Here is a 24,723-nt window from a genome sequence, read left to right as displayed (position 1 = left end):
ATACACAAATGTTTTATATGTATTTTGAGAATATTTTATAATTCAAAAAAGAAAGAGAGATTCCAGATGCCTTTGCTGGGCTCTCTGGGGGGCTGAGTTTTAGCTGCCCCCTCCCGCTTTGATGTCAGCATGCACGTCAGGCTTAGCTACACCCAGCACGGCATCAGGAGGCAGAAACGCAGGAAGGCACCTCCTAGAGCACCAAACACACATCCCACAGCACAGACCCTTTCCTTCCTCACCATCTCACTAAAGAAAATGCTGTGTGCATTTAACACTTTCCATCATATTTCCAGATCTTCTGGTGGCTTTTGTTGTTCATCGGCTTATGTGCTTTCAGTATTTGGAATAAACTGCATTTTTGTTACCCATCATCTCAAATTCTGATTGTAGGTTTGTGTAATTTTTAAGAAACTCCTATACCCCTATCTATCTATCTAATCTATCTATCTATCTATCTATATTATTTTAATTTATCAATATACAATATAGTTGATTTTTGTACCAATCCCTCCTTTCCCCCCTCCCTTTCCCCCACCCCCCCATCAACATCATATCTGTTCACTTGTCTTAACAAGATCAAGGAATTGTTGTGATTGTTGTGTCTTCTTTCCCCCTACCCCCACTGTTTGTTTCTATATTTACTTATTTATTTTTATTAGCTCCCACAAATAAGTTGTAACATGCGGTATTTCTCTTTCTGTGCCTGTCTTATTTCACTTAATATAATTTTCCTATACCCATTTTTGGCTCATTACCAAGACTAGAACGGATTTTGGAGTCATACATAAGAAATGAAAACAATTTAATTTATGCATTCTTAGTTTAAAAAAATTATTTTAAAATATATTTTAATCTCCTAAAAAACTCAACTTATCCAAAAATGAGAAACAAGAGAGGAGATGCCTAGTGGCATTTTGGACTTGGTTGATGTATACTGTGGGAAGCTGTGGAAGGTCAGGACCACCCTACTTTCCAGCAGATTGCACAGGAAAACTACGTGACTCACATACTCAGTCAAGAGTCTAGAATGGCTCCCACAGTCCACCTAGAGGGTGGCAAACAGTTTCACCTCTCTAACTGGTAGTGACTACCTGAAGCATCGTGTTAAGAGGGAGCCCAAGGCCACCCCCAGGCTCAAGAGAAAACAGTGCCCTGGCTAATAGCAAGAGGGGAAGCTGGAGGCAGGAGCCCTCCTGGCCCGGCCCATCAAGCCCGGCCACGCTGCACCCTTGCAGACCACACTGTCCTCTGTCTTCTGCACCCTTCCCGAGGGCAGAGGATCAGGAGACATTCTCAATGGCCCTGCCCCCATGGCACATGCCAAGGTCACTCCCACCTCTGGGCCTCTGTCCTTGATCTTCCCCCTTCCTGTAATTTCCTCCCTCCTGATTCATGGGTAACAGCCCTGGTGTGACACCTGCCATCCGTGAGCCTTTCCCAATCTCACTAGATGACTCTGGACTTTCCCTTTCCTGAATTCCTTCATCCTCTGTGGACTGCACCATACCATTTGGAACTTCATTAAATATAGTCTCATATTGCTCTTTAGATACTTCCCCACCCATTTCTTGGCTCCCCAGATAGAAGTAAATAGCTCTAAGGAAAATACCTTCTTCTCTTTTCTTGCACTTACCATAGTACTTTGCTAAACACAAAAGCAGCACCAAAATTTATTTGCTAAGTGAATGACTGGGAATTGATTGGACAAATGTCCTTCCTCCTACCTACCCTGTTTCACTCCTATCCTCAGACGCCCTTTTCTAGGTGTACAACCTCTACTCCTGGAAAAAATTCTTGACTCACTGGCAGCAGCCCCATCAATCTCTCTCAGTGTTTCTCTAAGAGACACCAGAGTGTTGACGTAAGATCTCAGAGAACATGATTCCACACCTCAGAAAAGGTAAGTGCGTGCACGAATAGTCCCTGAATGTCCTGTGGGTTGTATTTAAGGGGGTGGGTGGGGGTGGATTAAAGGAATCTTGGGCAGAGGAGGCCAGTGACAGCACAGCCATCTCAAGGTCACTGCCCACCACCTGCGAGAAGACTCCCCCATTTCCCAGTCCGTCTCCATCATCACGTCTGTTGAGTAACTTTCCACTGCTACGGCTTGCAAGATTAAAGAAATTAGACCTGAGGGGCCTTCTCCTATTAGTGCTTTCTTTGATCTCTCCCTCACCATTTCTGATTCATTCACGGCTCTAAATGTGGCAGTGAGGGTTTGAATTCCAATGAAATGCCAACAGGAGACCCCTGAGATTGGACAGTAGTTCAAGTGAGGTTCTGTTAGGCAAAGACCAATGTCCAAATGATCAAGAAAGGCAGGAACAGTTCCAAATTTGGGAGAGTCAAACAAGATTTGCATAGAGTCAAGAATTCAAAATCAGGAAAGCAAGATCATGCAAAGGAAATGTAGAGCTGGAAGCTGCGATGGGCAAGGGATGGGATGGGAGTAATTTCTCCCAAGAATTACCTATAATGGTAGCTACAGGTCAAGGCTTGCTTGTAAGGCGGATCTTGCTTGTAAGAGGAAACATGAGGGACTAATTCTGGCTAAAGGGCCATAGGTGGGATAGGACATCCTGTTCCTCCTCTAACCTTGACACACCAGAGTATCCTGGCCCCACTGCCAATGAAAACAGATGTTTCCTGCAATACCTACAGCTCCTTTCATGAATGTGCCACAGCCAGGTGACCCTAACCCCTTGCCCAAGCCAAAGATAACCAAGTATAGGCTGGTTATAAGGGAGTCCAACATTCCAGAAGGCGGCTGGGTGGATACAAGATGCTGGCCGACAGGAGAGCTTCATATCAATTACATGGAGGTGAACTTGCTCTATCACAGCCTTTCTCCTGATGATTATCAACGTGAGATGCACAAGAGGAGGGGGCAGAGAGCAACGGGAATAATTTCGAAGAGGGGGCAAGGTGAAGGGTGCTACTTCTGGATCCTGAAAGATGAGCCCCCGTGTCTGCTCTGCATGAGGCCTGAAGGGCGGGAGAGAGGTCCAGGCCGGTACGGCCTGCAGTCAGAGACCTGGACAGATGCTGTGATAGATTCTGGGACTTCCTCATTCTTCTCTACCATAAACTCCTATCACCTAAGGCAATATTTTTCCAAGTATGACCCTTGGACCACTTGTAAAAGAATCTCTTTAAAAAACGCACAAATCCACACCTCCCTCTCCTATTGAATCAGAATCTCTGGAGTTTAGATCCTTGAATCAAAATTTTTAACAGGTGCCTTACGTGATTCTTTTGTTTCTGAAACTTTTAAAACCAGTGAGGCAAAGTTACCTATTTCTTTTTTTCTTTTTCTTTTTTTTTTTTTTTTGTCTTTTTCGTGACCGGCACTCAACCAGTGAGTGCAGCGGCCATTCCCATATAGGATCCGAACCCGCGGCGGGAGCGTCGCTGCGCTCCCAGCGCTGCACTCTCCTGAGTGCGCCACGGGCTCGGCCCTAAAGTTACCTATTTCTTTTCAAAATCCGATTACTCTACTTCTTCTGCCAGGCCCAGAATGAAACCATACAGTCTCTTGCTGGGCTCCCCAGAATTTCTGCGAAGAAAGTTTCTCTTCTATCTAGACCCCAGGCCATCTGCCCTCTTAGAGCCATAGAAACCTTGAATTAGCCCCATGTCTTGTCCAGAAACTCAGTGACCGGTGCTGCTCCGGCTGTGTGCTAGCTTCTCCTGTCATCTTGACCAGGCAGGTTGCTCGTCTCCTCTCCACGCTGTTGATGCTCAAGTCAACTGATGCCCCAGGTTCTTCTTATTTTCTTTCACCCCTGTATGCCTCTAAAATGTCCCCAACTTTGCAACCCTTACCCCAGCATCAGCAGACCATGGGGAGAAGGGAGCAACCAGGTCCTGTTGGGAACTGAACACTCTCCACGCTGGTGGCTGTGACCAGAACTTCTCTCCAAGGCAGGTCATCACGGGGAAGAGAGGAGCAGCAGGAGGAAGAGAAGTGACAGCCCCGCTCTGTGCAAGCCCAGGACCGTCTCCCCACACGCCACTTCACCTCCCCGCCTTGGATTCAGAGAGACACATGTTACTCCGATTTTACAATAATAAAAAGTCAGGAAAATCTCTCACCAAGATCAGCAGCCTAAGAAAATCCTAACTAAAAGCCCTGAATTTACCTGACCAGATGCCTCTGAATGCCTTCCACTTTAGGGAATGGGGCGGACCTTAACATCAGCTCATGGAGCATGCATGGAAATAAAACGCACCAACCACTGAACTCAGATGTCTCACGTGGGCTGAGCTAAGTTCAGAGAGCAAATTCCACTTTCATTCCAGCATACTCTCAAAATACGCCAGGCATGGCTCCTCCTAGGGACTGACAAGCTTACACAAGCAATGTCTGCTAGATGAGATCAGGTTCCACACACACACACACACACACACACACTCAGATCTACATATCATCCCTCTACAATCCCCGGTGAGGAATCAAATAGAGCCTTTTGGGAGTTGCAGGACAGCAAAATATTTTAGGATTAGAGTAAAAGAAGGTCAAGCTCTGAATAAGGACTGGGGCTTAGAGATCTGGCCAACTCCCCAGAGAAATCACACCAGCAGGCAGAATCTGGAGCAGCCAGATTGGCTGACCAAGAATCGGATTCCCCTGCCAGGGAAAGGTGTCAGCAGCAGATGTCCATTAGGTTCCCAGGCCTGATCATTTACCAGACAATTCCTGTCTCATGGGAGATACATATACTCTAGACAGAGACAAAAATATTAGGCTTTCCCTTTCCCTCTTTTTTAAATGAGTTTTTAATATAGTCAGGTGCTACATACGACGTTTCTGTCAACAACTGACCACAGATACAATGGTGGTCCCATAAAATTATAATGGCCATACCATATAGCCTAGGTGTGCAGCAGACTGTACCATCTAGGTTTGTGAGAGCACACGCCATGATGTTCACACGACGACGAAGTGGCCTGATGCATTTCTGAGAACATATCCCCTTCATTAAAGGACGCATGACTATATAGTTGTCCTGTTCTTCTTTTGTACATTGGTTGTGCTGGAGATTGTTAAATTCATCATCTGTATTCACAAAACTTTACTCAAACATATCCCTCTTTGCAATTTTGCCATATGTGTTTCTATATAATATTATAATATTCATATATAGATTTATACATATATACCACTGTTTGAATATTTATTATTTTTATCTAAATCAATTCTTTGTTAATTGATTTTTTATTGAGATAACTGTAAATTCACATGCAATTATAAGAAAGAATACCTGTATCGGCCAGCTGTAAAAAAAATTAAAAATTAAAAATTAAAAAAAAAAAAGAAAGAAAGAAAACCAAGAGATTCCTTTTATACTTTGCCCAGTTTCTCCACGTGGTCACATTTTGCAAAACTATAAAATAATATTACAAACAAGATGTTGATATTGATGCACTGTATCTTATTCAGATTTCCCCAGCTTTACTTCTACTCGCTCGTGCCGTGCGTGAGGGCACATATATTAAGTTCTATACAGTTTTCTCACCTGTGTAGATTCACGCATCTACCACTGCAGATAAGACACTGAGCAGCTCCAACATCACAAGGAGCCCTTATGTTGCCCTTTTATATCCACGACCACCTTCCTTCCCCTCTCCTGTCCCCATTGCCCCTAACTATAACCCTTGGCTACCACTAATCTAGCCTCTATTTCTAAAATGTTTTCATTTCAAAAATGTATATAAATGGAATCAGACACCGTGAAATCTTTGGGATTGGTTTCAGCCACTCAGCACAATTCCCCTGAAGACTCATTCAAGTTTCAAGTATTGGCAGCTTGTTTTCTTTTGTTGCTGAGTGCCAGGCTATGATATGGATGCACCAGAGTTTGTTTAACCATTCACTTGTTTAACCATTCACTTGTTTAATCATTCACTTGCTGAAGAACATCTGTGCTGATACCAGTTTTGATAAAGTGTCTATGAATATTCACATGCAGGGTTTGTGTGAACATAAGTTTTCATTACTCTGGGATAAATGCCCAAGCGTCTGATTGCTAGACCATATGGTATTTGCACGTTTAGTTTTATAAGAAACTGACAAACTGCTTTCCAGGACAGCAGTGCCAATTTTACAGTCTCACCAGCCATGAATGAATGACCCAATTTTTTCTGTATCCTCTCCAGCATTAGGTATTGTCACTGTCTTTTATGCTAGCCATTCTGATAGGTCTTCTAATGATGATGAACATCTTTTTGTATCATTATTCATCATCTTCATGTTCTCTTTGATGAAATGTCTGTTCAAGTCTGTTGCCCATTTTCAAATCGGGTGGGGTTTTTTACACATTAAGTTCTGAAAGTTCTTTAGTAGCCCACATACCAGTCCTGTGTAGATATCTGGCTTGCAAGTATTTCCTCCCAGTCTGTAGCTTGTCTTTCATTGTCTTCACACGGTCTTTTCACAGAGCAAATGTTTTTTAATTTTGAAGAGGTCCAATTTATCATCTTTTCCTTATAGGGATCATGCTTTTCATGTCAAGTCTAAGAACTCTTTTCCTAGCCCCAGATCCTAAAGATTTTCTCTTAGTAGTTTTTCTAAATGTTTCATAGTTTTACATTGAAGTCTATGACTCATTTTAGATTAATTTTTATATAAGGTTGAAGTTTTTGTTTTGCCTATAGGTATCCAATTACTCCAGCATTATTTGTTAAAAAGACTATCCCCTTCCTCCTTTTGTATCTTTGTCAAAAATCAGTTAAGCATGTTTGTGTGGATTTATTTCCAGGTCCTCTGTTCTGTTCTGTTCATCTATGTGTCCACCCCACTGCCAACACCATACTGTACTGATTACTGTACCTATATTAGCAAGCCTTAGTATAGGATAGAGTGATTCTTTCCATTACATTATTCTTTGTCAGTGTTATTTTAGCTATTCTAGTGCCTGTGCCTTTCTATACAAACTTTACAATAGGTGTGTCTATCTTTACAAAAAAACTTTGCTAAGATCTTCATAGAAATTGCTCCTAAACCTATAGATCAATCTGGAGAGAATGAGACTTTCAATTCATAAACACAATATTTATCCATTTACCCAAGTCTTATTTGATTTTTTTATAAGCATTTTGTGATTTTCAGCATACAGATCCTATACATGTTTTGTTAAGTACATACCTAAGTATTTCCTTTTCTTTGGAGCAACTGTAAAGGATAGTGTACTTTTAAATTCAATTTCTGCATATTCATTTTTAGTATATAGAAATATAATTTATTTTTCTGTTTGATCTTGTATCTTATGACTTTGTTGAACCCACTTATTAGTTTTAGAAGTTTTTTTTGCTTTATTCCTTGGGATTTTCTATGTATACAATCATGTCATGTGCATAAATCAACTCTTTAACATTTTAAAAGAAATGTTTTATCACCATCATAAATGGAACACTAGTATCAGTTGTCATAAAAAGGATGTAATCCTAAAAAATAAACACTATAAAGATAAAATATAATTCAATTCTAGCTATATATAGTTGTCTGCAGAAGGCCCTCAAACTTAGGCTCCTCAACCCATTTCTCAAAAGGAAAATAGCAAGTATAAAAAATAGGTGACACAAACTTACTAGCTCACGTGGAATATTCTCCAGGATAGACCATATGGTAAGCCATAAAAATCTCAATGAATTTAAAATAATTAAGATCATACAAAGTATGTTTCAGATTATAATGGAACTAAATGAGAAATCATCAACAGTCAGAAACTTGGAGAATTCATAAATATGTGAAAATTAAACAATACGTTACTAAATAATCAGTCAGTAAATAAATTAGAAAATATTTTGAGATGATTAAAAACACAATGCACCAAAACTTATGGGATGCAGCCAAAGCAGTGCTTAGAGGAAAATTTATAGCTGTAAATGCCCACTTTAAAAAAATCTCAACCTTCCTCCTTAAAAAACTAGAAAATAAGGAGCAAAGCACACACAAAGCAAAGAGAAAAAAGGAAATAATAACAATAAGGTGGAAAATGAATGAAATAGGGAAAAAAAGGAAACATTGTTTCTTTGAAAAAGTCAGCAAAATTGACAAACTTTCAGCAAGACTGAATGAGAACAGAGAGAAGACTCAAATTTCTAAAATTAGAAATGAAAAAGGAGACATCACTACTGACCTTAGAGAAATTAAAAGGATAAGAAAATACTATGAACTGCACAAATAAATCACATAACATTTAGAGAAGAATTAAGACCAATCCTTCACAAACTCTTCTACAAAACAGAGGAAGGAACACTTCCTAACTCATTCATTGTATCCCCGATACCAATGCCAAACAACGACATTACAGAGAAGAAAATTACAAACCAACATCCCTCATGAATATAGTCATAAAAATCCTTAACAAAATACTAGCAAGCCAAATCTAGCAATGTTTAAAAAGGATTATGTATCATGGCCAAGTAGGATTTATCCCAGGAATGCAAGGTTAGTTTAACATCCAAAAATCAATTAATGTAATACAACAGATTAAAGGACAAAAAACTACATAATTATCTCAAAAGATGCAGAAAATTTATCTGACAAAATCTAACATTCATTCATGGTAAAACCCTTCAATAAACTAGGAATAGAAGGGGAACTTCCTGAACCTGATATCGAGGATCTAAGTAAAATCTACAGCTAACATTATACTTAGTGGAGAAAGACTAGATGCTTTGTCCCTAAGATCAGGAAGAAGATAAAAATGCCTGCTCTCACCACTTTTAGTCAACATTGTACTGGAGGTTCTAGCCAGGGCAATTAGAGAAGAAAAAGAAATAATAAAAGGCACCCATATTGGAAAGGAAGAAGTAAAATTGCCTTTATTCACTGATAACATAATCTTATATATAGAAAACTCCAAAGAATTTACTAGAAAACTATAACTAGAACTAAAAACTGAGTTTAGTAAGGTCATAGTATACAAGATAAACCTACAAAATCAATTATATTTCTAAACACTAGCAATAACCATGCCATAAATGAAATAACACCATCAAGAAAAATCAAATACTTTGCAATAAATGTAGCAAAAAAAAAAAAAATGTAGGACTTGTACACTGAAAATGAGAAAACATTGCTAAAAGAAATTAAAGACTTATATAGAATGGAAAGACATCTCATGTTCATGGACAGGAAAACTTAAGATTGTAAGATGGCAATAATACCCAGATTGGTCTCTGCTAAAATCCAGTTGCCATGTGTTTGTTTGTTTTTGCAGAAATTGAGAAGTGGATCCTAAAATTCATATGGAAATGTGAAGGACCCAGAAGCCAAACAATCTTGAAAATGAGAACAAAGTTGGAAGACTAGCAATTCCCAATTTCAAACTTAAGACAAAAAGCTACAGCAATCAAACGGTGTGGCACTGGCATAACAGCAGACATGTAGATCACCTGAATAAAATTAAGAGCACAAAAATAAGGCTTAACATTTACGGTCAGCTAATTTTTAAAAATTTGTAAAGTGATCAAAAAATTCAATGGAAAATAAATCTTTTCAGCAAATGGTGCTGGGGCAATAAGATATCCACATGGAAAAAGATGAATTTGGATCAATATCTTACATCATACACAAACATTAACTCAAAATGGATGAGATACTTAAATGTGAATACTGCACTTCGTGAGTTTATGAGTTCCTCAAAGCGTTAAACAGAGTTACCATATGACCCAGAAATTCTACTCCAAGAGAAATGAAAACATACATCCACACAAAATTTGGACATAATTATTCATAGCAGTGTTTTTCACAATAGCCAAAAACAACTCAGATGCCAACTGGTGAGCGAATAAATAAAATGTGGTAAATCTAGACAATAAAATATTATTCAGCCATAAAAATGCATGAACCACAACACAGACAAACCTCAAAAACATTATGCTAAGTGAAAGAAGCTAGTCACAAAAGACCACATATTGTATGATTCCATTTATTTAAAATGTCCAGAAAAAAGCAAATTTATAGAGACAAAAAAGTAAATTAATGGTTGCCAGGAGCTGGAGAGAGGCGGAAATTGGGAGTGACTGTAAGTGGACATGATGTTCAATGTAGGGTGATAGAAATGTCTTAAAATTAGATGTGATGATGTTACACAATTCGATAAATATACTAAAATTCACTGCACACTTAAATTAGGTGAATTTTATGTTTGTAAATTATCTCAGTAAAATATATAAGATGTTTACAAATTAGAAATTTACTAGCATCAAACTAGTCTTTCTCATTGAGCCAATCAGAAGTTTGAGGGAGAACTGCAGTAAGGGATGTCAAATGAAGGGAGTCATTTCACTGTAGTGTGGTTCGATAACAAGTGCCATCTAAGATAACATTGTGTGTAACAAAAGATATAAATTCCGCACTTTAAACCACAACTGCAGGACCTTGGGAAGCCACGTTCAGACCTCACTGAGGCCAAACCAGAGGAGAAAAGATATTACCCAGAGAGCCAGGACTCATGGGACAGTGGCCCCATGATGTCACCACTGGAGGTAGTAGCTGGACGGCATTGGATTATCTCTCATATGGGATGGAGGGTTGTGAGTGAATAGAACTGAAAGTGAGATGGATGGATTACATCAGCTGGGGCATTTGGAAAACTGCATAGAGAGGGACCGGGGGGCACAAACCAGACCACTCGCTGAGGAGAATGCTGTACCAGTGCATGAAAGGTGAATTCCATCCTGAGAAATGGAGTGTCTTTAATTGTTGGTAGCCAAGCCAACATGTCGCAGCAGATACATTTTGTCTGGCCAGGCTACACTTTTCTAGGAAGTGCCCTCTTCAAGACTTCCCACCCTCTATTCTCAAGTTTATAGTGGTAAATATCTCGTACTACCTAAAACCCCTCCCTCGGCCACAGGTACCTGTCATAATGTGGGGAAATCCTTCCATGGCATTTTAGACATGGAACACAGAATGCCAACATCTCTCCAGACATATCAAATACGAGAGCTAAAGGCAGCCCTGGTTTTCACCACATTGATACCAGGACCTTCCAATAAATTCCCCTTTTTCCTGAAATTAATTTCAATTGGGTTTCAGTTCCATGTAACCAAGAATTCTAACCTATACCATACAAGTCCAAATCACTTCCTGCTGAAGTTCTAGTCCCCTGGCATTCCATAACGCTCGTACACAAAGCTTGATTTTGCTTCACAGTGTACCATCAGCACCACGATTAGGTGGTGCTGGACAGCCGCACCTTCTCTCAGCAAAGGCTGTCTCTGCTTGCCCACGACCCCTTCCAGTGAGAGTAGTTAAAGCAATTCTGCTAGGAATAGTAGACAAGCCAGCTAATTCGGAACTACAGTAAAGAAGGGAGCTTCTGAACTAAGTCTGGGGGATTTAAAGATGTGTCCAGCCTCCAGAAAAACAAACGGCTAAGTGGTATTCACATCCGTTATTATAAACCAGCCCAGTGCCATGTGATATAAAGCTTTTGAAATCCCAGAGAAACAGAGCAATTTATCAAATGCCATGTCAAGAACTTTTGCAAGATCCATTTTCACTGTTTATTTATCTTTGGTTTAATCCTATTTGGATTAGCAAAACTGGAAGCATGATGTAGTTGTATTTATGAAAATCAACTACTGGAATTCCTGGGAATTAAATTAACCAAGAGAATGAAGACAACACAAATTCACTATTTCCTTTTTTCTAACATATTTAGTTAGTAAAATAGTTAGCTTACCAGGCTAGTTAAAGCTACTCTCAAGTCTCTAATCCATGTAAACTCTCTCCAGGTAAACGAAGTTCAACAATCCATTGTCACTGGGGGAAGCCAAGGTGTCCACAGACAGTGAATACATCATAGTGACATTATAGACTTGACTATATCCTCAGGTTAAAATCGACAACTATAACAGGCAGGGATGCTATGGAAAATATTAAGAATTCTAATAGTTATTACCATATGGAAGTGTTACTAAAATTGTGCTGGTAATAATAATGATAACAATGGAAAAGTTAACATTAAAAATAATACAACAATCTAGTTCAAAGATATCCAGAATCAGGGATGTAACTGTGCTATGTATAGGAGATTTTATTTTAATATTCATGACCGTATGGTCCATCCGATTTGCATTTCCCTACCATTTTCCCTAATTCCACTCTGATTGAATAAATACCACATTGTGAATGGCCATCAATTAAATTATTACACTGACAGCAGACATAACAACAAAGGCATAATACCTTTTTACCTGCAGACATTCAGGGCTGGAGGATATGAACTACACACAAAAAATTTTTAAATGCATCTTACCTAATATCTGAGAGATCACATTTGTTTCCAGCAATAGCCATTACAATGTTTTCTGGACCATGTTCTTTCAGTTCTTTGACCCATTTCTTCAAAGTATGAAATGAATCCTAAACCAAAAGTGTAAATGAATCATTGGAAAGACCTGTCAATATTATATTTCAACCAAATAGAAATACAAACTCAATTCAATTTAATGGAGAAAAATATTTTTAGAAGACTCACGCAGATTAACATACTACCCCCCTATCTAGGCACAAAAGTTAACATTAGTTAACTTATACTTAAATAGCCTATTAAAGGTCCTTTTTCCAAAATTAAAACTTAATGAAATTAAGAAAATCATTTCAGTACTTTTCTTCTATAAATAACATTTGCTTAAAACTATAGGCCCGACTCCACATGAATAAGGATAACAGGACTAAATGAGTGTTCACACCCATGTCAGGAAAGAAATATATATTTTTAGTGTCCTGTTTTCCTTTCGGCCCTTCACTCACAACTGTCCTCCAGGAAACAGGCCAAGAAAGACAACACACTTAGAGGTGGTCAGGAGCTTATGGAAGGAAACTAGGATGGATCATTAAACTAACAGTCTTGTGCACAGAGTCAGCACTCCAGAGAAAAAAGTAAATAATTCAACTTGCAGGAGTGGGAAAAAAATGTCATCGTACCACTGCAGCTATCTGTTGATGGAGATCCTACAGCCTCAATATAACTAAAAATATATGTATATTGTTTATACACAAGCACACACACATATATATACACACATAAACATTATCCTTGGCATTTTAAGTAACATGACTAAAACGCTAATAGAAAATAAGTATCCTATAATTATAAAACATGCAGAACTTAAAATAATTTTCCTTTTCTTAAAAAGCTGACATTCTGCAGCATAGAACTAGGAGGCATGACCCTTCCTCTACAAACAGTCAGTTTTTTTTTTTGTCTTTTTCGTGACCGGCTCTCAGCCAGTGAGTGCACCGGCCATTCCTATATAGGATCCGAACCTGTGGCGGGAGCGTCACCGCGCTCCCAGCGCTGCACTCTCCCAAGTGCGCCACGGGCTCGGCCCCAAACAGTCAGTTTTAAAAATGAATGTTTATTGTCGTTTATTTAATTTAGCAGATCAATCTGAGGTGCTTCATTGGGTGAAATAAACTCAATACACAGTGTTCACTGTCCCCAACTACCATACTATGAAATCTCATTCCAGGATGCTGGCACAACTCAAGCAGTGAGTCTCTGCTTTGGTCTAAGACCGACTCACCATAACTGGTGCCGAAGTTCTAAGGAGGTGTTCTTACCTGTTTGGTAATATCATATACAATGACAGCCGCAGCAGACCCTCGGTAGTACATGGGAGCCAGTGAATGGAACTGTTAAAGAACAATGAACAGTTTCAGGCCATCGCGAACAGGTTTTATGAAATCCCAATTTAAATATAAAATGTTTATACTGCATTATTACCCTTATAGGATCCCTAAATTCTCCCTAGAGTTTTTCCAGGGTTCATATTAAATAATAAATTTTCCTTCCTGCCTGCACATATGCTTGTGGTTTGTAGACCATGAAATCTACTCATGGACAAAGACCAAAGACAAATTTTATTTTATCTATTTTTTTTATTGAAACATAGATGATTACACATATTTGTGGAGTACAGAGTTGAATATCAATACCTATGAACGATGTGCGATAATCAGTCAAATCAGGATAATTAGCATGTTCATCATTACAAAACATAACCATTCCTCGTGTCCATTAACCAATTTCTCACAAACCCCTTCCCTCTTACCCTCCCCCTTTCTCACCTTTACTAACCACAGCTCTGTTCTTTCCTTCTGAAAGTTCAACAGAACAATTTTTATTTTAAATGTTGCCATCCTGTGAATTTTCTTTTCTCTACTGCTTATCATTTATCCCAAATAATTGACCCAGGGCAATCTCATTAGAATTACACAGCAGTACAAAAAGATGTAAGTCAATGGGAGGAAAACAGAACGCGGGCAAAGATCACAGGACCCTTGCTGAGCCGTTAATGAGGAACGCTGCAGCAAGGGCAGCCCGTCCTCAGGCCTGGACGGCTGCCCACTCTCCAGTGCAGAGCTTCCTCGCCCACCTAAGGGCTGCAAACACTGAGATATTAGATGGTCCTCATTGCACAATGTTAACAAAGTTACTAGAGTCATTTATCCCCAAAGAGGACAGATAATCATTATCAGAATACATATTTTTATCCATATTTTGGAGAACGGTCCAGTCTTAATTTGCATCTTTTTTTAAATTAAAAAATATCTTGGAGGAGTTCTGAAAGTCAATAAGAAAAAGATAGCTCGAAGAAAAAATAGACCAAGGATATACAAAGATAAACCACAAAGGAGGAGATATAAATTTCCAATAAATATTTTACAACATGTTCAATCAGAATAAAAGAAATGGAAATAAAAACAATGATGAGGCGCTTATTAGTTTATTAAGTCTTACGAAGATTTATCATGGCCAGTGTTGGCGTGGGCTTGGGAAGGGAGCCACTCTCATGCAAATATACTTTAATACCTCTCTTCAAAGCCACTGTTGGTAACATACTATACACCAAAGTTGAAATGTGCACTCTGACCCAGCAGTGCCACTTACAGGAATACATAGTGGAGAGATCATCACACACAGAAAGACACATCCCTATGTTGTACGTAGGAGCAAAAACTTGAAAACAAACTGAAGGGTCATCCCAGGGAATTGATTAATGGTATGTTACAGACTCAATGTTTGTGTGCCCCCACCCCCAAATTCATATGTTGCAACCCTAACTCCAGTGTGATGGTACTAGGAGGTAGGGCCTTTGGAAGGCGATTAGAGTTAGATGAGATCATGATGGTGGATCCCCATGATGGGATTAGCACCCTTATAAGAAGAGGAAGAGACCAGATTTCTCTTCTTTCTCTCAGCCATGTGAGGATACAGCAAGAAGGCACTATCTGCAAACCATGAACCGAGCCCTCACCAGTCACCCACTCTGTCTGCACCTTGATCTTGGACATCTCAGCCTCTAGAACTGTGAGAAACAAATGTTGTTTAAGCCACCCAGTCTATGGTATTTTGTTATAGCAGCCCAGGAAGACTAAGACATAGATGTATATAATGGAATATTCCACAACCATTAAAATAATGATGAGGATTTTTATTTATAGGAAAAGGCATCTTTGACAGACTATTAAATGAAAAAATAGTCTCAAGCAGCACATGTAACATAATGTAATTTAGGTTGAAATGTGTGTAGGAGTGTGAGTCTTTCTGTACAGGAATAACATAAAGTTTCTCAAAATATTAATGGTGGGATTTTTACATTTTCCTTATGAGCTGTACTGTACAGTTTTTACAATGACTTTTAAGTAAAATAATTTTTAAGTTTTACAAAAAGCCATGTTTATTGGGGTGTCGGGGAGGGATCAGGGAAGGATGGATGGATCCTGAAGCTTTTCTGGCAAAGAAAAATCCCAAAACCATTCATTGTATCTCCCACACCACACTTCTCATGGAATAAACACTTGCCAGTTGCAATGGCCATATTTGGATCCGTATAGTGCACGCGTTCCCAAGGCTCCCCTTTCATGACACTGAGGACTGCTGTCGAGGCCCCAGGACAGGTGCAGAGTGGAAGCAGCTGCCCTCCCCTCCCCCATGTCCCTCCATGCAAATGTCCACCTCAAAGAGAAGTTACTCTGGAGCCTCTGTGGTTTTCAGAAAAAGGAAAAGGTGGGCTGGAGCTGGGGATGAAGCAACTGGTTCACAGCTGAACTGTGTGGCGCCAAAGACACAGCAGGGCCTCGGCCGTGCCCACTCTCCTCTGCCCAGCAAACCATCACTCCAGGACTCGCTTGAGGACAGCGACCACCTGCCACACGAGCCTTTCCTTATTCACTGGCCACCCCATGCTGTGTGCTTGCCATAATTATTAGGCATCCATAAATCTATTTTTAACCCACACTTTGGCAATCCACTTCTCACACCTAAGAAACAGAATCAGAATTCCTGCCCAAAGGGTAGAAAGGCAACGTATTTTTGAAACATTCTGCTTTGCTAAGAGTAGAGAGTGCATAAAGTGTCCTTCTAGCCCAATGATATAAAACACCCATTTTTTCAAAATAGCCTCATACAAAAGTGGTCCGCATAAACTCACATAGTAGGAGAGTCCATACGAACTTTATTTCTCAAAAGTCAAGAGACTTACGGACTCAAGCACAAACAAGCAACTTGTGGACGTCTTCTAAAACAGTTCATTTTAGGTTATAACACCATGAACAGACTCTAAGACGGTCACTGGTGTGCAGGTCTCATGAATTATTGAATAGATCTTGGTAAACAATGCATTACTCATTCTTTCCTTCCTCCAAATGGAATCACTCTGAAATAAATCTGTTGTTGAAGCCACTTAAACAACTTTATTGCTGGGGACTTGGGGGGGTTTAATGAGTTACAGGTTCACGTCTCAGTTCCAAACCCAATAATGCATTGACCAAAGGACAACATTTGTGGAGGACAAAAGACAAGTCCCTTCCAGCCTGCAATGCACATGCTTCCCCTCCACTATAAAACAAGCACCACAATCAGCCTCAGTGCTCTGCACCACCCACTCTAGTGTCTGTGGAGTCAGAATTAAGACTGATGGAATACTCAGATAAAAAGATTCTGCTAGAAATAAAGTTCACAATCACAGGAGTTTGACAAAGCTTTATTTTTAAATCTCACCTTAGAAGATTATTTGAAAATTAGCACAACAGATGCCAATTCAATATCCCTTCTTCCCTAACTACTCAACAAAATATCTGGAAGACAAATTAAGGTGTTCAGATAACTTTCAAGGTATCATTTAATTATTTAGAAGCAGCACAGGGAATTTTGAAGAGCCTATTTGTCTCCTCAAAAGAATGGTTGTTTATGCCCTTAGTGTGTGTGGTCATTTGCTTTTTAACTGCTGGATGTCTACATGGTAAGGCACAAGGGCATGGCTTTCTTCAAGCCCTTTGGGCTTCCTGGACTTCTCAGCTTTCACAGATTGAACGCTTTAATCTGAACACACTCACAGATGGACGCTAACCCTGCCCACCACCCTCAGCAACTGGCAGTGGATGAATGAACACGACCTTTCTGGAAAGCAGCTGGACAATGTATTTTGAGAATCTTACAAATGTTCATACCCTGTAATTCAGGAATTCTACCTCTTAACGAAATAATCAGAGATGGTCACAACATAACCAGAATTCATTCAGTTATGCTGAAAAATTGGAAACAATTTCAATGTCTAACCATCAGGGAGTGAAAACATAAATTTTGAGTTGGCCATATAATGGAACATGGGGCAGCAATTAAACTCAAGCTTTTGAAAAATATTAAATGGCACATGAAGCAAGACAGCATAGTTTGGTATTTTCCCAAGGTTCTTCTGCAGAACACTAGGCCCTTGAGGAGCTTTTTGGTAAAAAAAGGTTTCCTGGCCGAATAAGTTTGAGAAACACTACCTATAATAATGTTCCCCTGGAGGTTTACAAAGTATGACTAGAACATTAAAGGCTCTGGAAATGTCTACAGTAAAGAAATCTATTTATTTTGGTTTTAACTCAGAATTTCCCATTATTTTTTTTTTTTAATCTTTTTTTAGATAGTATTTATTTACCTTAGGGGATAGTACGACGAGAACTAGGTTCAGTGGGTCCTGAGGCCTGGCTGGGCTCTATCCTGGTTGTCCTGTTTTATGAAATGAAGGTGGGGGGTGAGGGGGGCGATTGGCGCTAGCTGAGATTTCCCAGCTCGGTGAGGACACTCGTGGCCTAGGCAAATCAGGCTCTGCATGGAGCTTACTTGGCTTGCCCTGCTCCGAGCACCTTACCTGTAAATGCCCACACGATCACATGTGCGTGCACACACACGTACACACACGCTACTCAGCATTCAGTGGAAAGTACTCTTCCAGGAAATCTCCTAATCCTCAGACCACCCAGTCTGCTTCAGGCAAAATTCCTTAAATGCATGTTTGTGGCACCATAAATTCCACAGCAGCAAAATTCTGCAGGTCAGGAATGAGCAGTGGGGAACTACGTGAAGTTTCCAACAAGCACAGCTGCAGCCGGGCTCTGCCTCTCCAGATGAGAGTCAGCCCAGTTGGAGTGCTCTGGCATCCGGTCCAGGAACTTTCAGGGATGGGTTCTGTATTATGATTTTCAGAGAACGCTCTGTCCCTGGTGAGTGGCTCAGACGCAGCCTGGGAGCCGATGCTGGCCTGCGACCAGGCCTCGGATCTGATGCAGGTCCAGCGTACAATCGGAAGTTCTCTCTCTCCCAAAGAAGGCCACCACCAGGGCCAGGGCCAGTCAAGGGCAGAAGCCAAAAAGAACCAACGCCCATTAGGACTCAAACAAAGAGAGAAGTGGTAGAAGAAAATTCCTGAAATTCCCAACATTCTCAGCTGGCAAAAGCTGAATGGAAAAAACATGACTGAATGTTCTTTCTGTGCCATTCAGGAGAATGCTTCCAATTTTTACACAGACCCTTTCTCTCCACAGAAAAGTAGAGGGCCTAGTTAATACACCTACTCAGATGTCCTAAAACCCGACAGTACATAAAGTTCAATAGAAAAAAGGGCTGGGAGACAATACACCAAACTATTAACAACACTTATTTCCAAATAATGGCGTTATAGGTAGACCACCACTGTTTTACTATTACTGAATTACTCAAAAAAAATTTTTAACATGATGCATTACTTTTGCAATGACGGGCAATGTCTTTTTCTTTTTCTTTTTTTCTTTTCTTTCTTTCTTCTCTTAATGTGTCATCAAAGTCAAAAGGCCTCCTACCTCAGGGATCCGAGGGTTGAAGCAAAAGCACCAGGAGAAAGCTGGGTTTCAGAGGTAACTGACAACATCTGACACCTTTCTGATAAGATGCGGTCAGTGCAAGCCTTCTTCAGTAGAAAATGACACAACACAAATCCAAACATCTTCCCACAAAATAGGTGTTGTGGGGAGGGCCTGGATTAGTGTAATCAACTGGAATATTCCAAGCCCTAGAATAATGTACAAGTCAGTATAATATATGATATCAAGGATTTGATATCCTGTAGAAATGCATTTTTTCCTACCCACGAAGTTACCCAAGGGCAGTGGACCTCAGCTCACATTCCTGTCTGTTGACAAGCAAATGGAATTTCCTAAAAGTCCAGACTATGTCCCACCCTTCCTAGGTCCTAGCTACCGTCTGTTCACATCACACAGAGCCCCTGTTCTGTGCATTTGGAGAAAAGGCCATGATGCAGGCCACTAGGATCACAGAAAGTTAGTCATGTCTCTCCCCCTCTCCACCTGCTCAGGTTGGTGTGGTGCCTCTCCCAGCTTTGGCCCTGATATTCATAGTAAGCCGCCCACGTTCAGGACAAGGCCCACTGCAGGAGAGGACGGCAGGCCCATGTTAGCCAGGACTGCGGCGGATTAGGTCGGTAAGGCCTCCCTGGGCCACTCCTGGGCCTGAAAGCCTGCCCCTGCCGCACGGCCCTGAGGAGGCCTCCGCAAGGACCTGAATTGCACAAGATGCACCTGCAAGCCTGTGGTCTCATTTCTCCCAATGTGCCAGGTGCCCGGCCTCTGCACTTGACTCTCCATGTGCCAAGCTGCCTGAGGCACTGCCTGGGCTGTGCCTTCCTTCTTCCTGAGCAAAGCTGTCTTACCTTAACTAGATGTCTAGAAGGTTCCATTACAGCATTTGGTTATTGCAGTGGCCTCCAAGCTGACCATATAGCCATCAGAGGGATCCTGTTTTAACTGCTAGATTATGATATTTATTTACATATACCATAGAATGTACTTAGCTTTCACTTTTTTTTTTTTTTTTTTTTTCCCCACAGCTGGTCGGTACAGGGATGGGAAGTTTTTATTGTGGAAATTTTTAAACACATGTACTAGAAGAGAGCATAGCATAATGCACTTCCATGTTCTCTTCCCCTGGCTTCAAGGTCATCTCTAACACATGACCACCGACTCCTTTCTGCCCTCTCCTCACCTCCCATCCCAGCTCACTCCACCCACCCCTGGAATCTTTTGAAGCAAATACTTAAGATCATCTTATGTTAACTGAGCACCAGTGATTTTTTTCCTTCATACATAAGTCAGCTTGTGTCACTTCACTGTTCAAAATCCTTCCAACGTGCAAAGTATAAAACCCACGCTCCATACTGTGGTGTCTGAGGCCCTGGTCACTCAGACCCAGCCTCCTCGCTACTCCCTGAACGTGCAGGCACACTGAGCCTCAAAGCCTCCCCAGACGCCTTCCCCCAGCCCAGACACTCCCCTGGCAGATGTCCACAAGGCCACTCTCTCACTTCATTCACACTTCTTCGCAACTGCCACCTCCCCTGAGAACCTTCCCTGAGCCCCCATCAGGGCCACAATAGGGGCTAAACAAATATTTAATGACTGAACACGTGATAAATCAATAACCCTGGGAAAGCAGGTAGAGAAGATGGGATTGTTCCCATTTTTCAGATGAGAAAACTGAGGCTCAGAATGGTTACATGAATTTACAAAGATGCACAGCTCTTAAGTGGTACAACTAAACCTTGAACACATGTCTTTTGACTCCAGATTCCATGCTTTTTCCTTCCTGTATTGCTTCTCTGAAATTGAATGCTGCTTAAGTTGATGTCATTAAGATACAGGTTTACACTGAATATGTTCATTCATTCTACAGCACCTATGGAACACTTGGTGCATGACAGGCACTGTTCTAAACCATGAGGAAACTGGAGTATGGTAGGCAAGATAACAGTCTCCAAAGGTATCCACATCCTAATCCCTGGAACCTGCGACTGGGTTATGGTATGTGGTGAGGGGAATTAAGCGTGCTGATTAGCTGAGCTTCAGATGAAGAGATTATCTTGGATTATCCATGCGGGCTCAATGTACTCACAGAGGCAGGCAAGTGAGAGAGAGGTTTGAGGATGCTACACTGCTGGCTCTGAAGCTGGAGGAAGGGCCACAAGCCAAGGAGTGCAGGCAGTCTTCAAAAAAGGCAAGGGAATGGCATCTGCCCCTGTGCCTCCAAGAAGGGTTCAGCCCTGCTGATACTTGGAGGGCATCCGAGGCTTCTGGCATTCAGAACTCTACAAGAGTAAGTTCATATTGTTTTAAGCCACTAAGTTTGTGGCAATCTCTTACAGCAGCAATAGGAAATGGTGAGAGAGGGTGACAAAGACAAACAAGGACACTGCCTTCAAAGAGCCCTTTTTTCTCGGCATGTAGGGTGGGGTCAGGCACTTTCTAAAGGGCCGCTCTGGATAGAGAATGTCTTCAAACATGAGCCTGAATTCTAGGGACGCTCCAGCAGGTCCTGTTAGGACAAGCCTGATGGCATCTCAGGAACATGCGCTTTTGTTATGAAACAAAGTGCATGTGCCTAATTTCCTATTCGAGAATGACATTCATAGGCTCCTGTATTTTAACCAGAGTTAGGAAATTAGCTGCATAAAAGAGGAACAGGAGAGGACGGGAGGGGAGGAGAGGAGAGAAAACAAAACTAAGTAATGTGCTTCTTAGATTCCTAACAAATGCACCCCGGGGCTCCCCCAAACTCCTGTCTCAGTGGCTGCCTGTAATCTTCACCCCATGTCCTCTGAGAGTTGGCAGAACGGAAACTTGGCCTCAACCCAAGAGGCACAGACAATGCCTCATAATCAGAAGCTACTCAGGGCACCCCAGACTAAAACACACATCAGTAAAATGTCGTTACCTAACTTACGGAAAACGTTCATCTAGCAGTCACTGTCCCTCCAGAACAAGCCTGTCCGCAGAGGGGCAGCCCAGGCAGTCCTGGGCGCACATAGAAGGGGATGGCCCCTGGAGAGCAAAGGGGAAAGGTGGGGTCCCTGTGACGGAGAGAACACGCACAAAGCAAGGCTGGGGTTTGCTTGTCAGCTCTGGGTCTGAGGTGTCCACCCTGCCACCGTCTGTGTCCCACGTCCCTCTGCATTTCCCTCACTGCCAGCTCTGCCATCTCGCAGCTGAGGGCACAACATGTTCCCCTAGGACTGCTGAAGCTTACCTTAGCATAGGGACATGATCTTGTCCTGTCAGTGTCCCCTCCTGTCAGTGGCATTCTGACACCGGGAAGCCAGTTCTGCACATGAACTCCCATTTCTCTCAAGGACACAACACCTAACTAGCACCACAGCCCTGCGGGCCTCACCTGGGGGCCAAGCTGGTCCCAGCTCCGCCCACCCGGTGGCCCTTCTCTTGACCCACGCGCACCCCGTCCTTTGTAGCTTCTCAGCGCTGAAACTCGAGCTCTAAGGCTCTTCACCAAAGGTGCCTCCCAGGCTTCTTCTGAACGCAGCAGTCCACGCGGCCCGTGCCACACACCCCACCTTCGGGCTCCTGTCCCCTCCCCACGTGCCGGGGCTTCGGGCTTCCTCTCGGGAGGTTCTGCGGATGGAGGCAGGGCCTGCTTCCCGCACCGGGAGCTCGGCGCGCCGGTGGCCGTGGCGGTGGCGGTGGCCGGGGGCTGTCCTCCCGCTGCCGCGGGGCCAGGGCAGGGAGTCGCGGCAGCTCTCCGAGCTTGTAAGAGGCCCCGTTCTTCCAGGCCTTCCGAGCTGACTTTAGCAACAGCCTGTGAATACTGAACTACTGTCTTGGCCGTGGACTCCGCAGCCCGTTAGAACAAAGGGAAGAGAGCGGGGGAGCTTGCTTGGACACGTGTGCAGCCTGAACTTGACCTCTGAGAGCGGGCGCCTCCCACAGCTGCGGGCACGGCCGGCGCTCCCAGCACATGATCCGATCACCCAGCCTTTCAAATTATGGCAGACTGGCACCTGCTTGCAGAAGTCACCCTTGGCAGGTGGACAAGCAGTATGGCTAAAGGGCAGGGGTGCCCCCATTTCCCGACTGCATCCATTAAACTGTCAGCTCCTGGAGGACTTGAGCGTGGCTTTTCCTTCTTGGGGTAGCCAGGGTTCAAGGCAAGTTCTTGATAGAAGGAACAAGTAAAGATTAAATAAACTCGGGCGGCACACACACAGATGTCTATTACGATATTTTCGGTGCTCTTCTGGTATGTTTGAACTATCTCACAGTTTTAAAAAAGTGTGTACACTAAGAAAGTGGTATAGGCCTTGAGAATCAGTGGATTTCAGAATATTATCACATTATCTTTAGCTCTATGTATTAAGTAATAAAATCTGGTCTTAAATAATACTGCTGAAAGAAAGACTAAATCAGCCACAGATAATACTATCTTGAAGATAGATTCGTCTTTAAACAAAAACAATTTAGTCAAATATCATAAATTTCAATCCTAAATAATAGTTTGGTAAAGTGTAAGTGATAACTTCACAAACATGACTTTGTTTATGGTTCTATATGAATTTACTATAGGGAACACAATTAAACATTTAGAAGATTTAATTCTTTATTCACCATTTTTCCTCTGAGGTCAACATTGCATTTCCAGTCCATACACAATCTCTGAAGAGATGAAAGACAGTCTGCAACTTATTTATCACTTATAATTTAAAGGTTTAAGGCATAGGTAATTCATCTACAGATTCATCTACAAATTCACCTACAGATTCAACACAATACTTATCAAAATCCCAGATGGATTTCTTTCTGTAGGAATTAGCAAGCTGATCCTAAAATTTGTGTGGAAATGCAAGGGATCCAGAATACAACAAAACAATATTGAAAAAGATGAACAAAGTTGGAGGACTCACATTTCCCAATTTTAAAACTTACTACAGAGATAAAATAATCAAGATAATGTGGTACTGGCATAAGGATAAAAATCTAAATCAAAGGAAGAGAACTGGGAGTCCAGAATGAATGCCTCACATTTATGGTCAACTGATTTTTAAGAAAGGTGCCAAGACAAGTAATTGGACAAAGAATAGTCTTTTCAACAATAGTGTTGGGACAACAGCATAACCACATGCAAAGAATAAAATTAGATTCCTTCCTTACAAGACACACAGAAATTAACTCCAAATGGATCAAAGAACTAAAAGTAAATGCTAATACTATAAAACTCTTAGAAAAAAACAGGAATAAGTCTTTGTGACCCTGAATTAGGCAAAGAAAAGTGTTGGTGAGAATACGGAGAAATTGACATTTCATACATTGCTAGTGGGAACATAAAACGGTAAAGCCACTTTGGAAAACAGTTTGGATGTTCCTCTAATTGCTAACCACAGAGTTATGGCATGACCCATCAATTCCACTCCTAAATATATACCAAAGAGATTAAAAAAACATACATCCACGCAAAAACTTGAAGATGAATGTTCATGGCACCTTTATTCATAATACCCAATAACTGGAAACAACCCAAATGCCCACAAATGATGAACGGATAAACAAAATGCGGAAGATTCATACGATGGAATAATTCAGCCATAAAAAGA

General features: G+C 41.4%; 1 protein-coding gene across 2 annotated transcripts in view; it reads right to left on the bottom strand.

Moving 5' to 3' along the window:
* RAB31 (RAB31, member RAS oncogene family) overlaps positions 1-24,723 on the bottom strand; it is a 107,201-nt gene that overhangs the window by 23,649 nt on the left and 58,829 nt on the right. For both annotated transcript variants that reach the window (XR_010021471.1, XM_063076539.1), the window contains exons 4-5: positions 13,589-13,660; positions 12,279-12,385 (exon numbers count right to left, since the gene is read on the bottom strand). Coding sequence is in view for 1 of the 2 variants with exons in the window: in XM_063076539.1 (XP_062932609.1) it covers positions 12,279-12,385; positions 13,589-13,660 (179 nt within the window). In the remaining variant the exon portion in view is untranslated. The remainder of the gene's footprint in view (positions 1-12,278; positions 12,386-13,588; positions 13,661-24,723) is intronic.

Source organism: Cynocephalus volans, chromosome 13, assembly GCF_027409185.1.
Source record: "Cynocephalus volans isolate mCynVol1 chromosome 13, mCynVol1.pri, whole genome shotgun sequence".
Classification (NCBI taxonomy): domain Eukaryota; kingdom Metazoa; phylum Chordata; class Mammalia; order Dermoptera; family Cynocephalidae; genus Cynocephalus; species Cynocephalus volans.
Note: the sequence above shows the minus strand (reverse complement) of the source record. Positions and strands in the feature narration are given on the sequence as shown.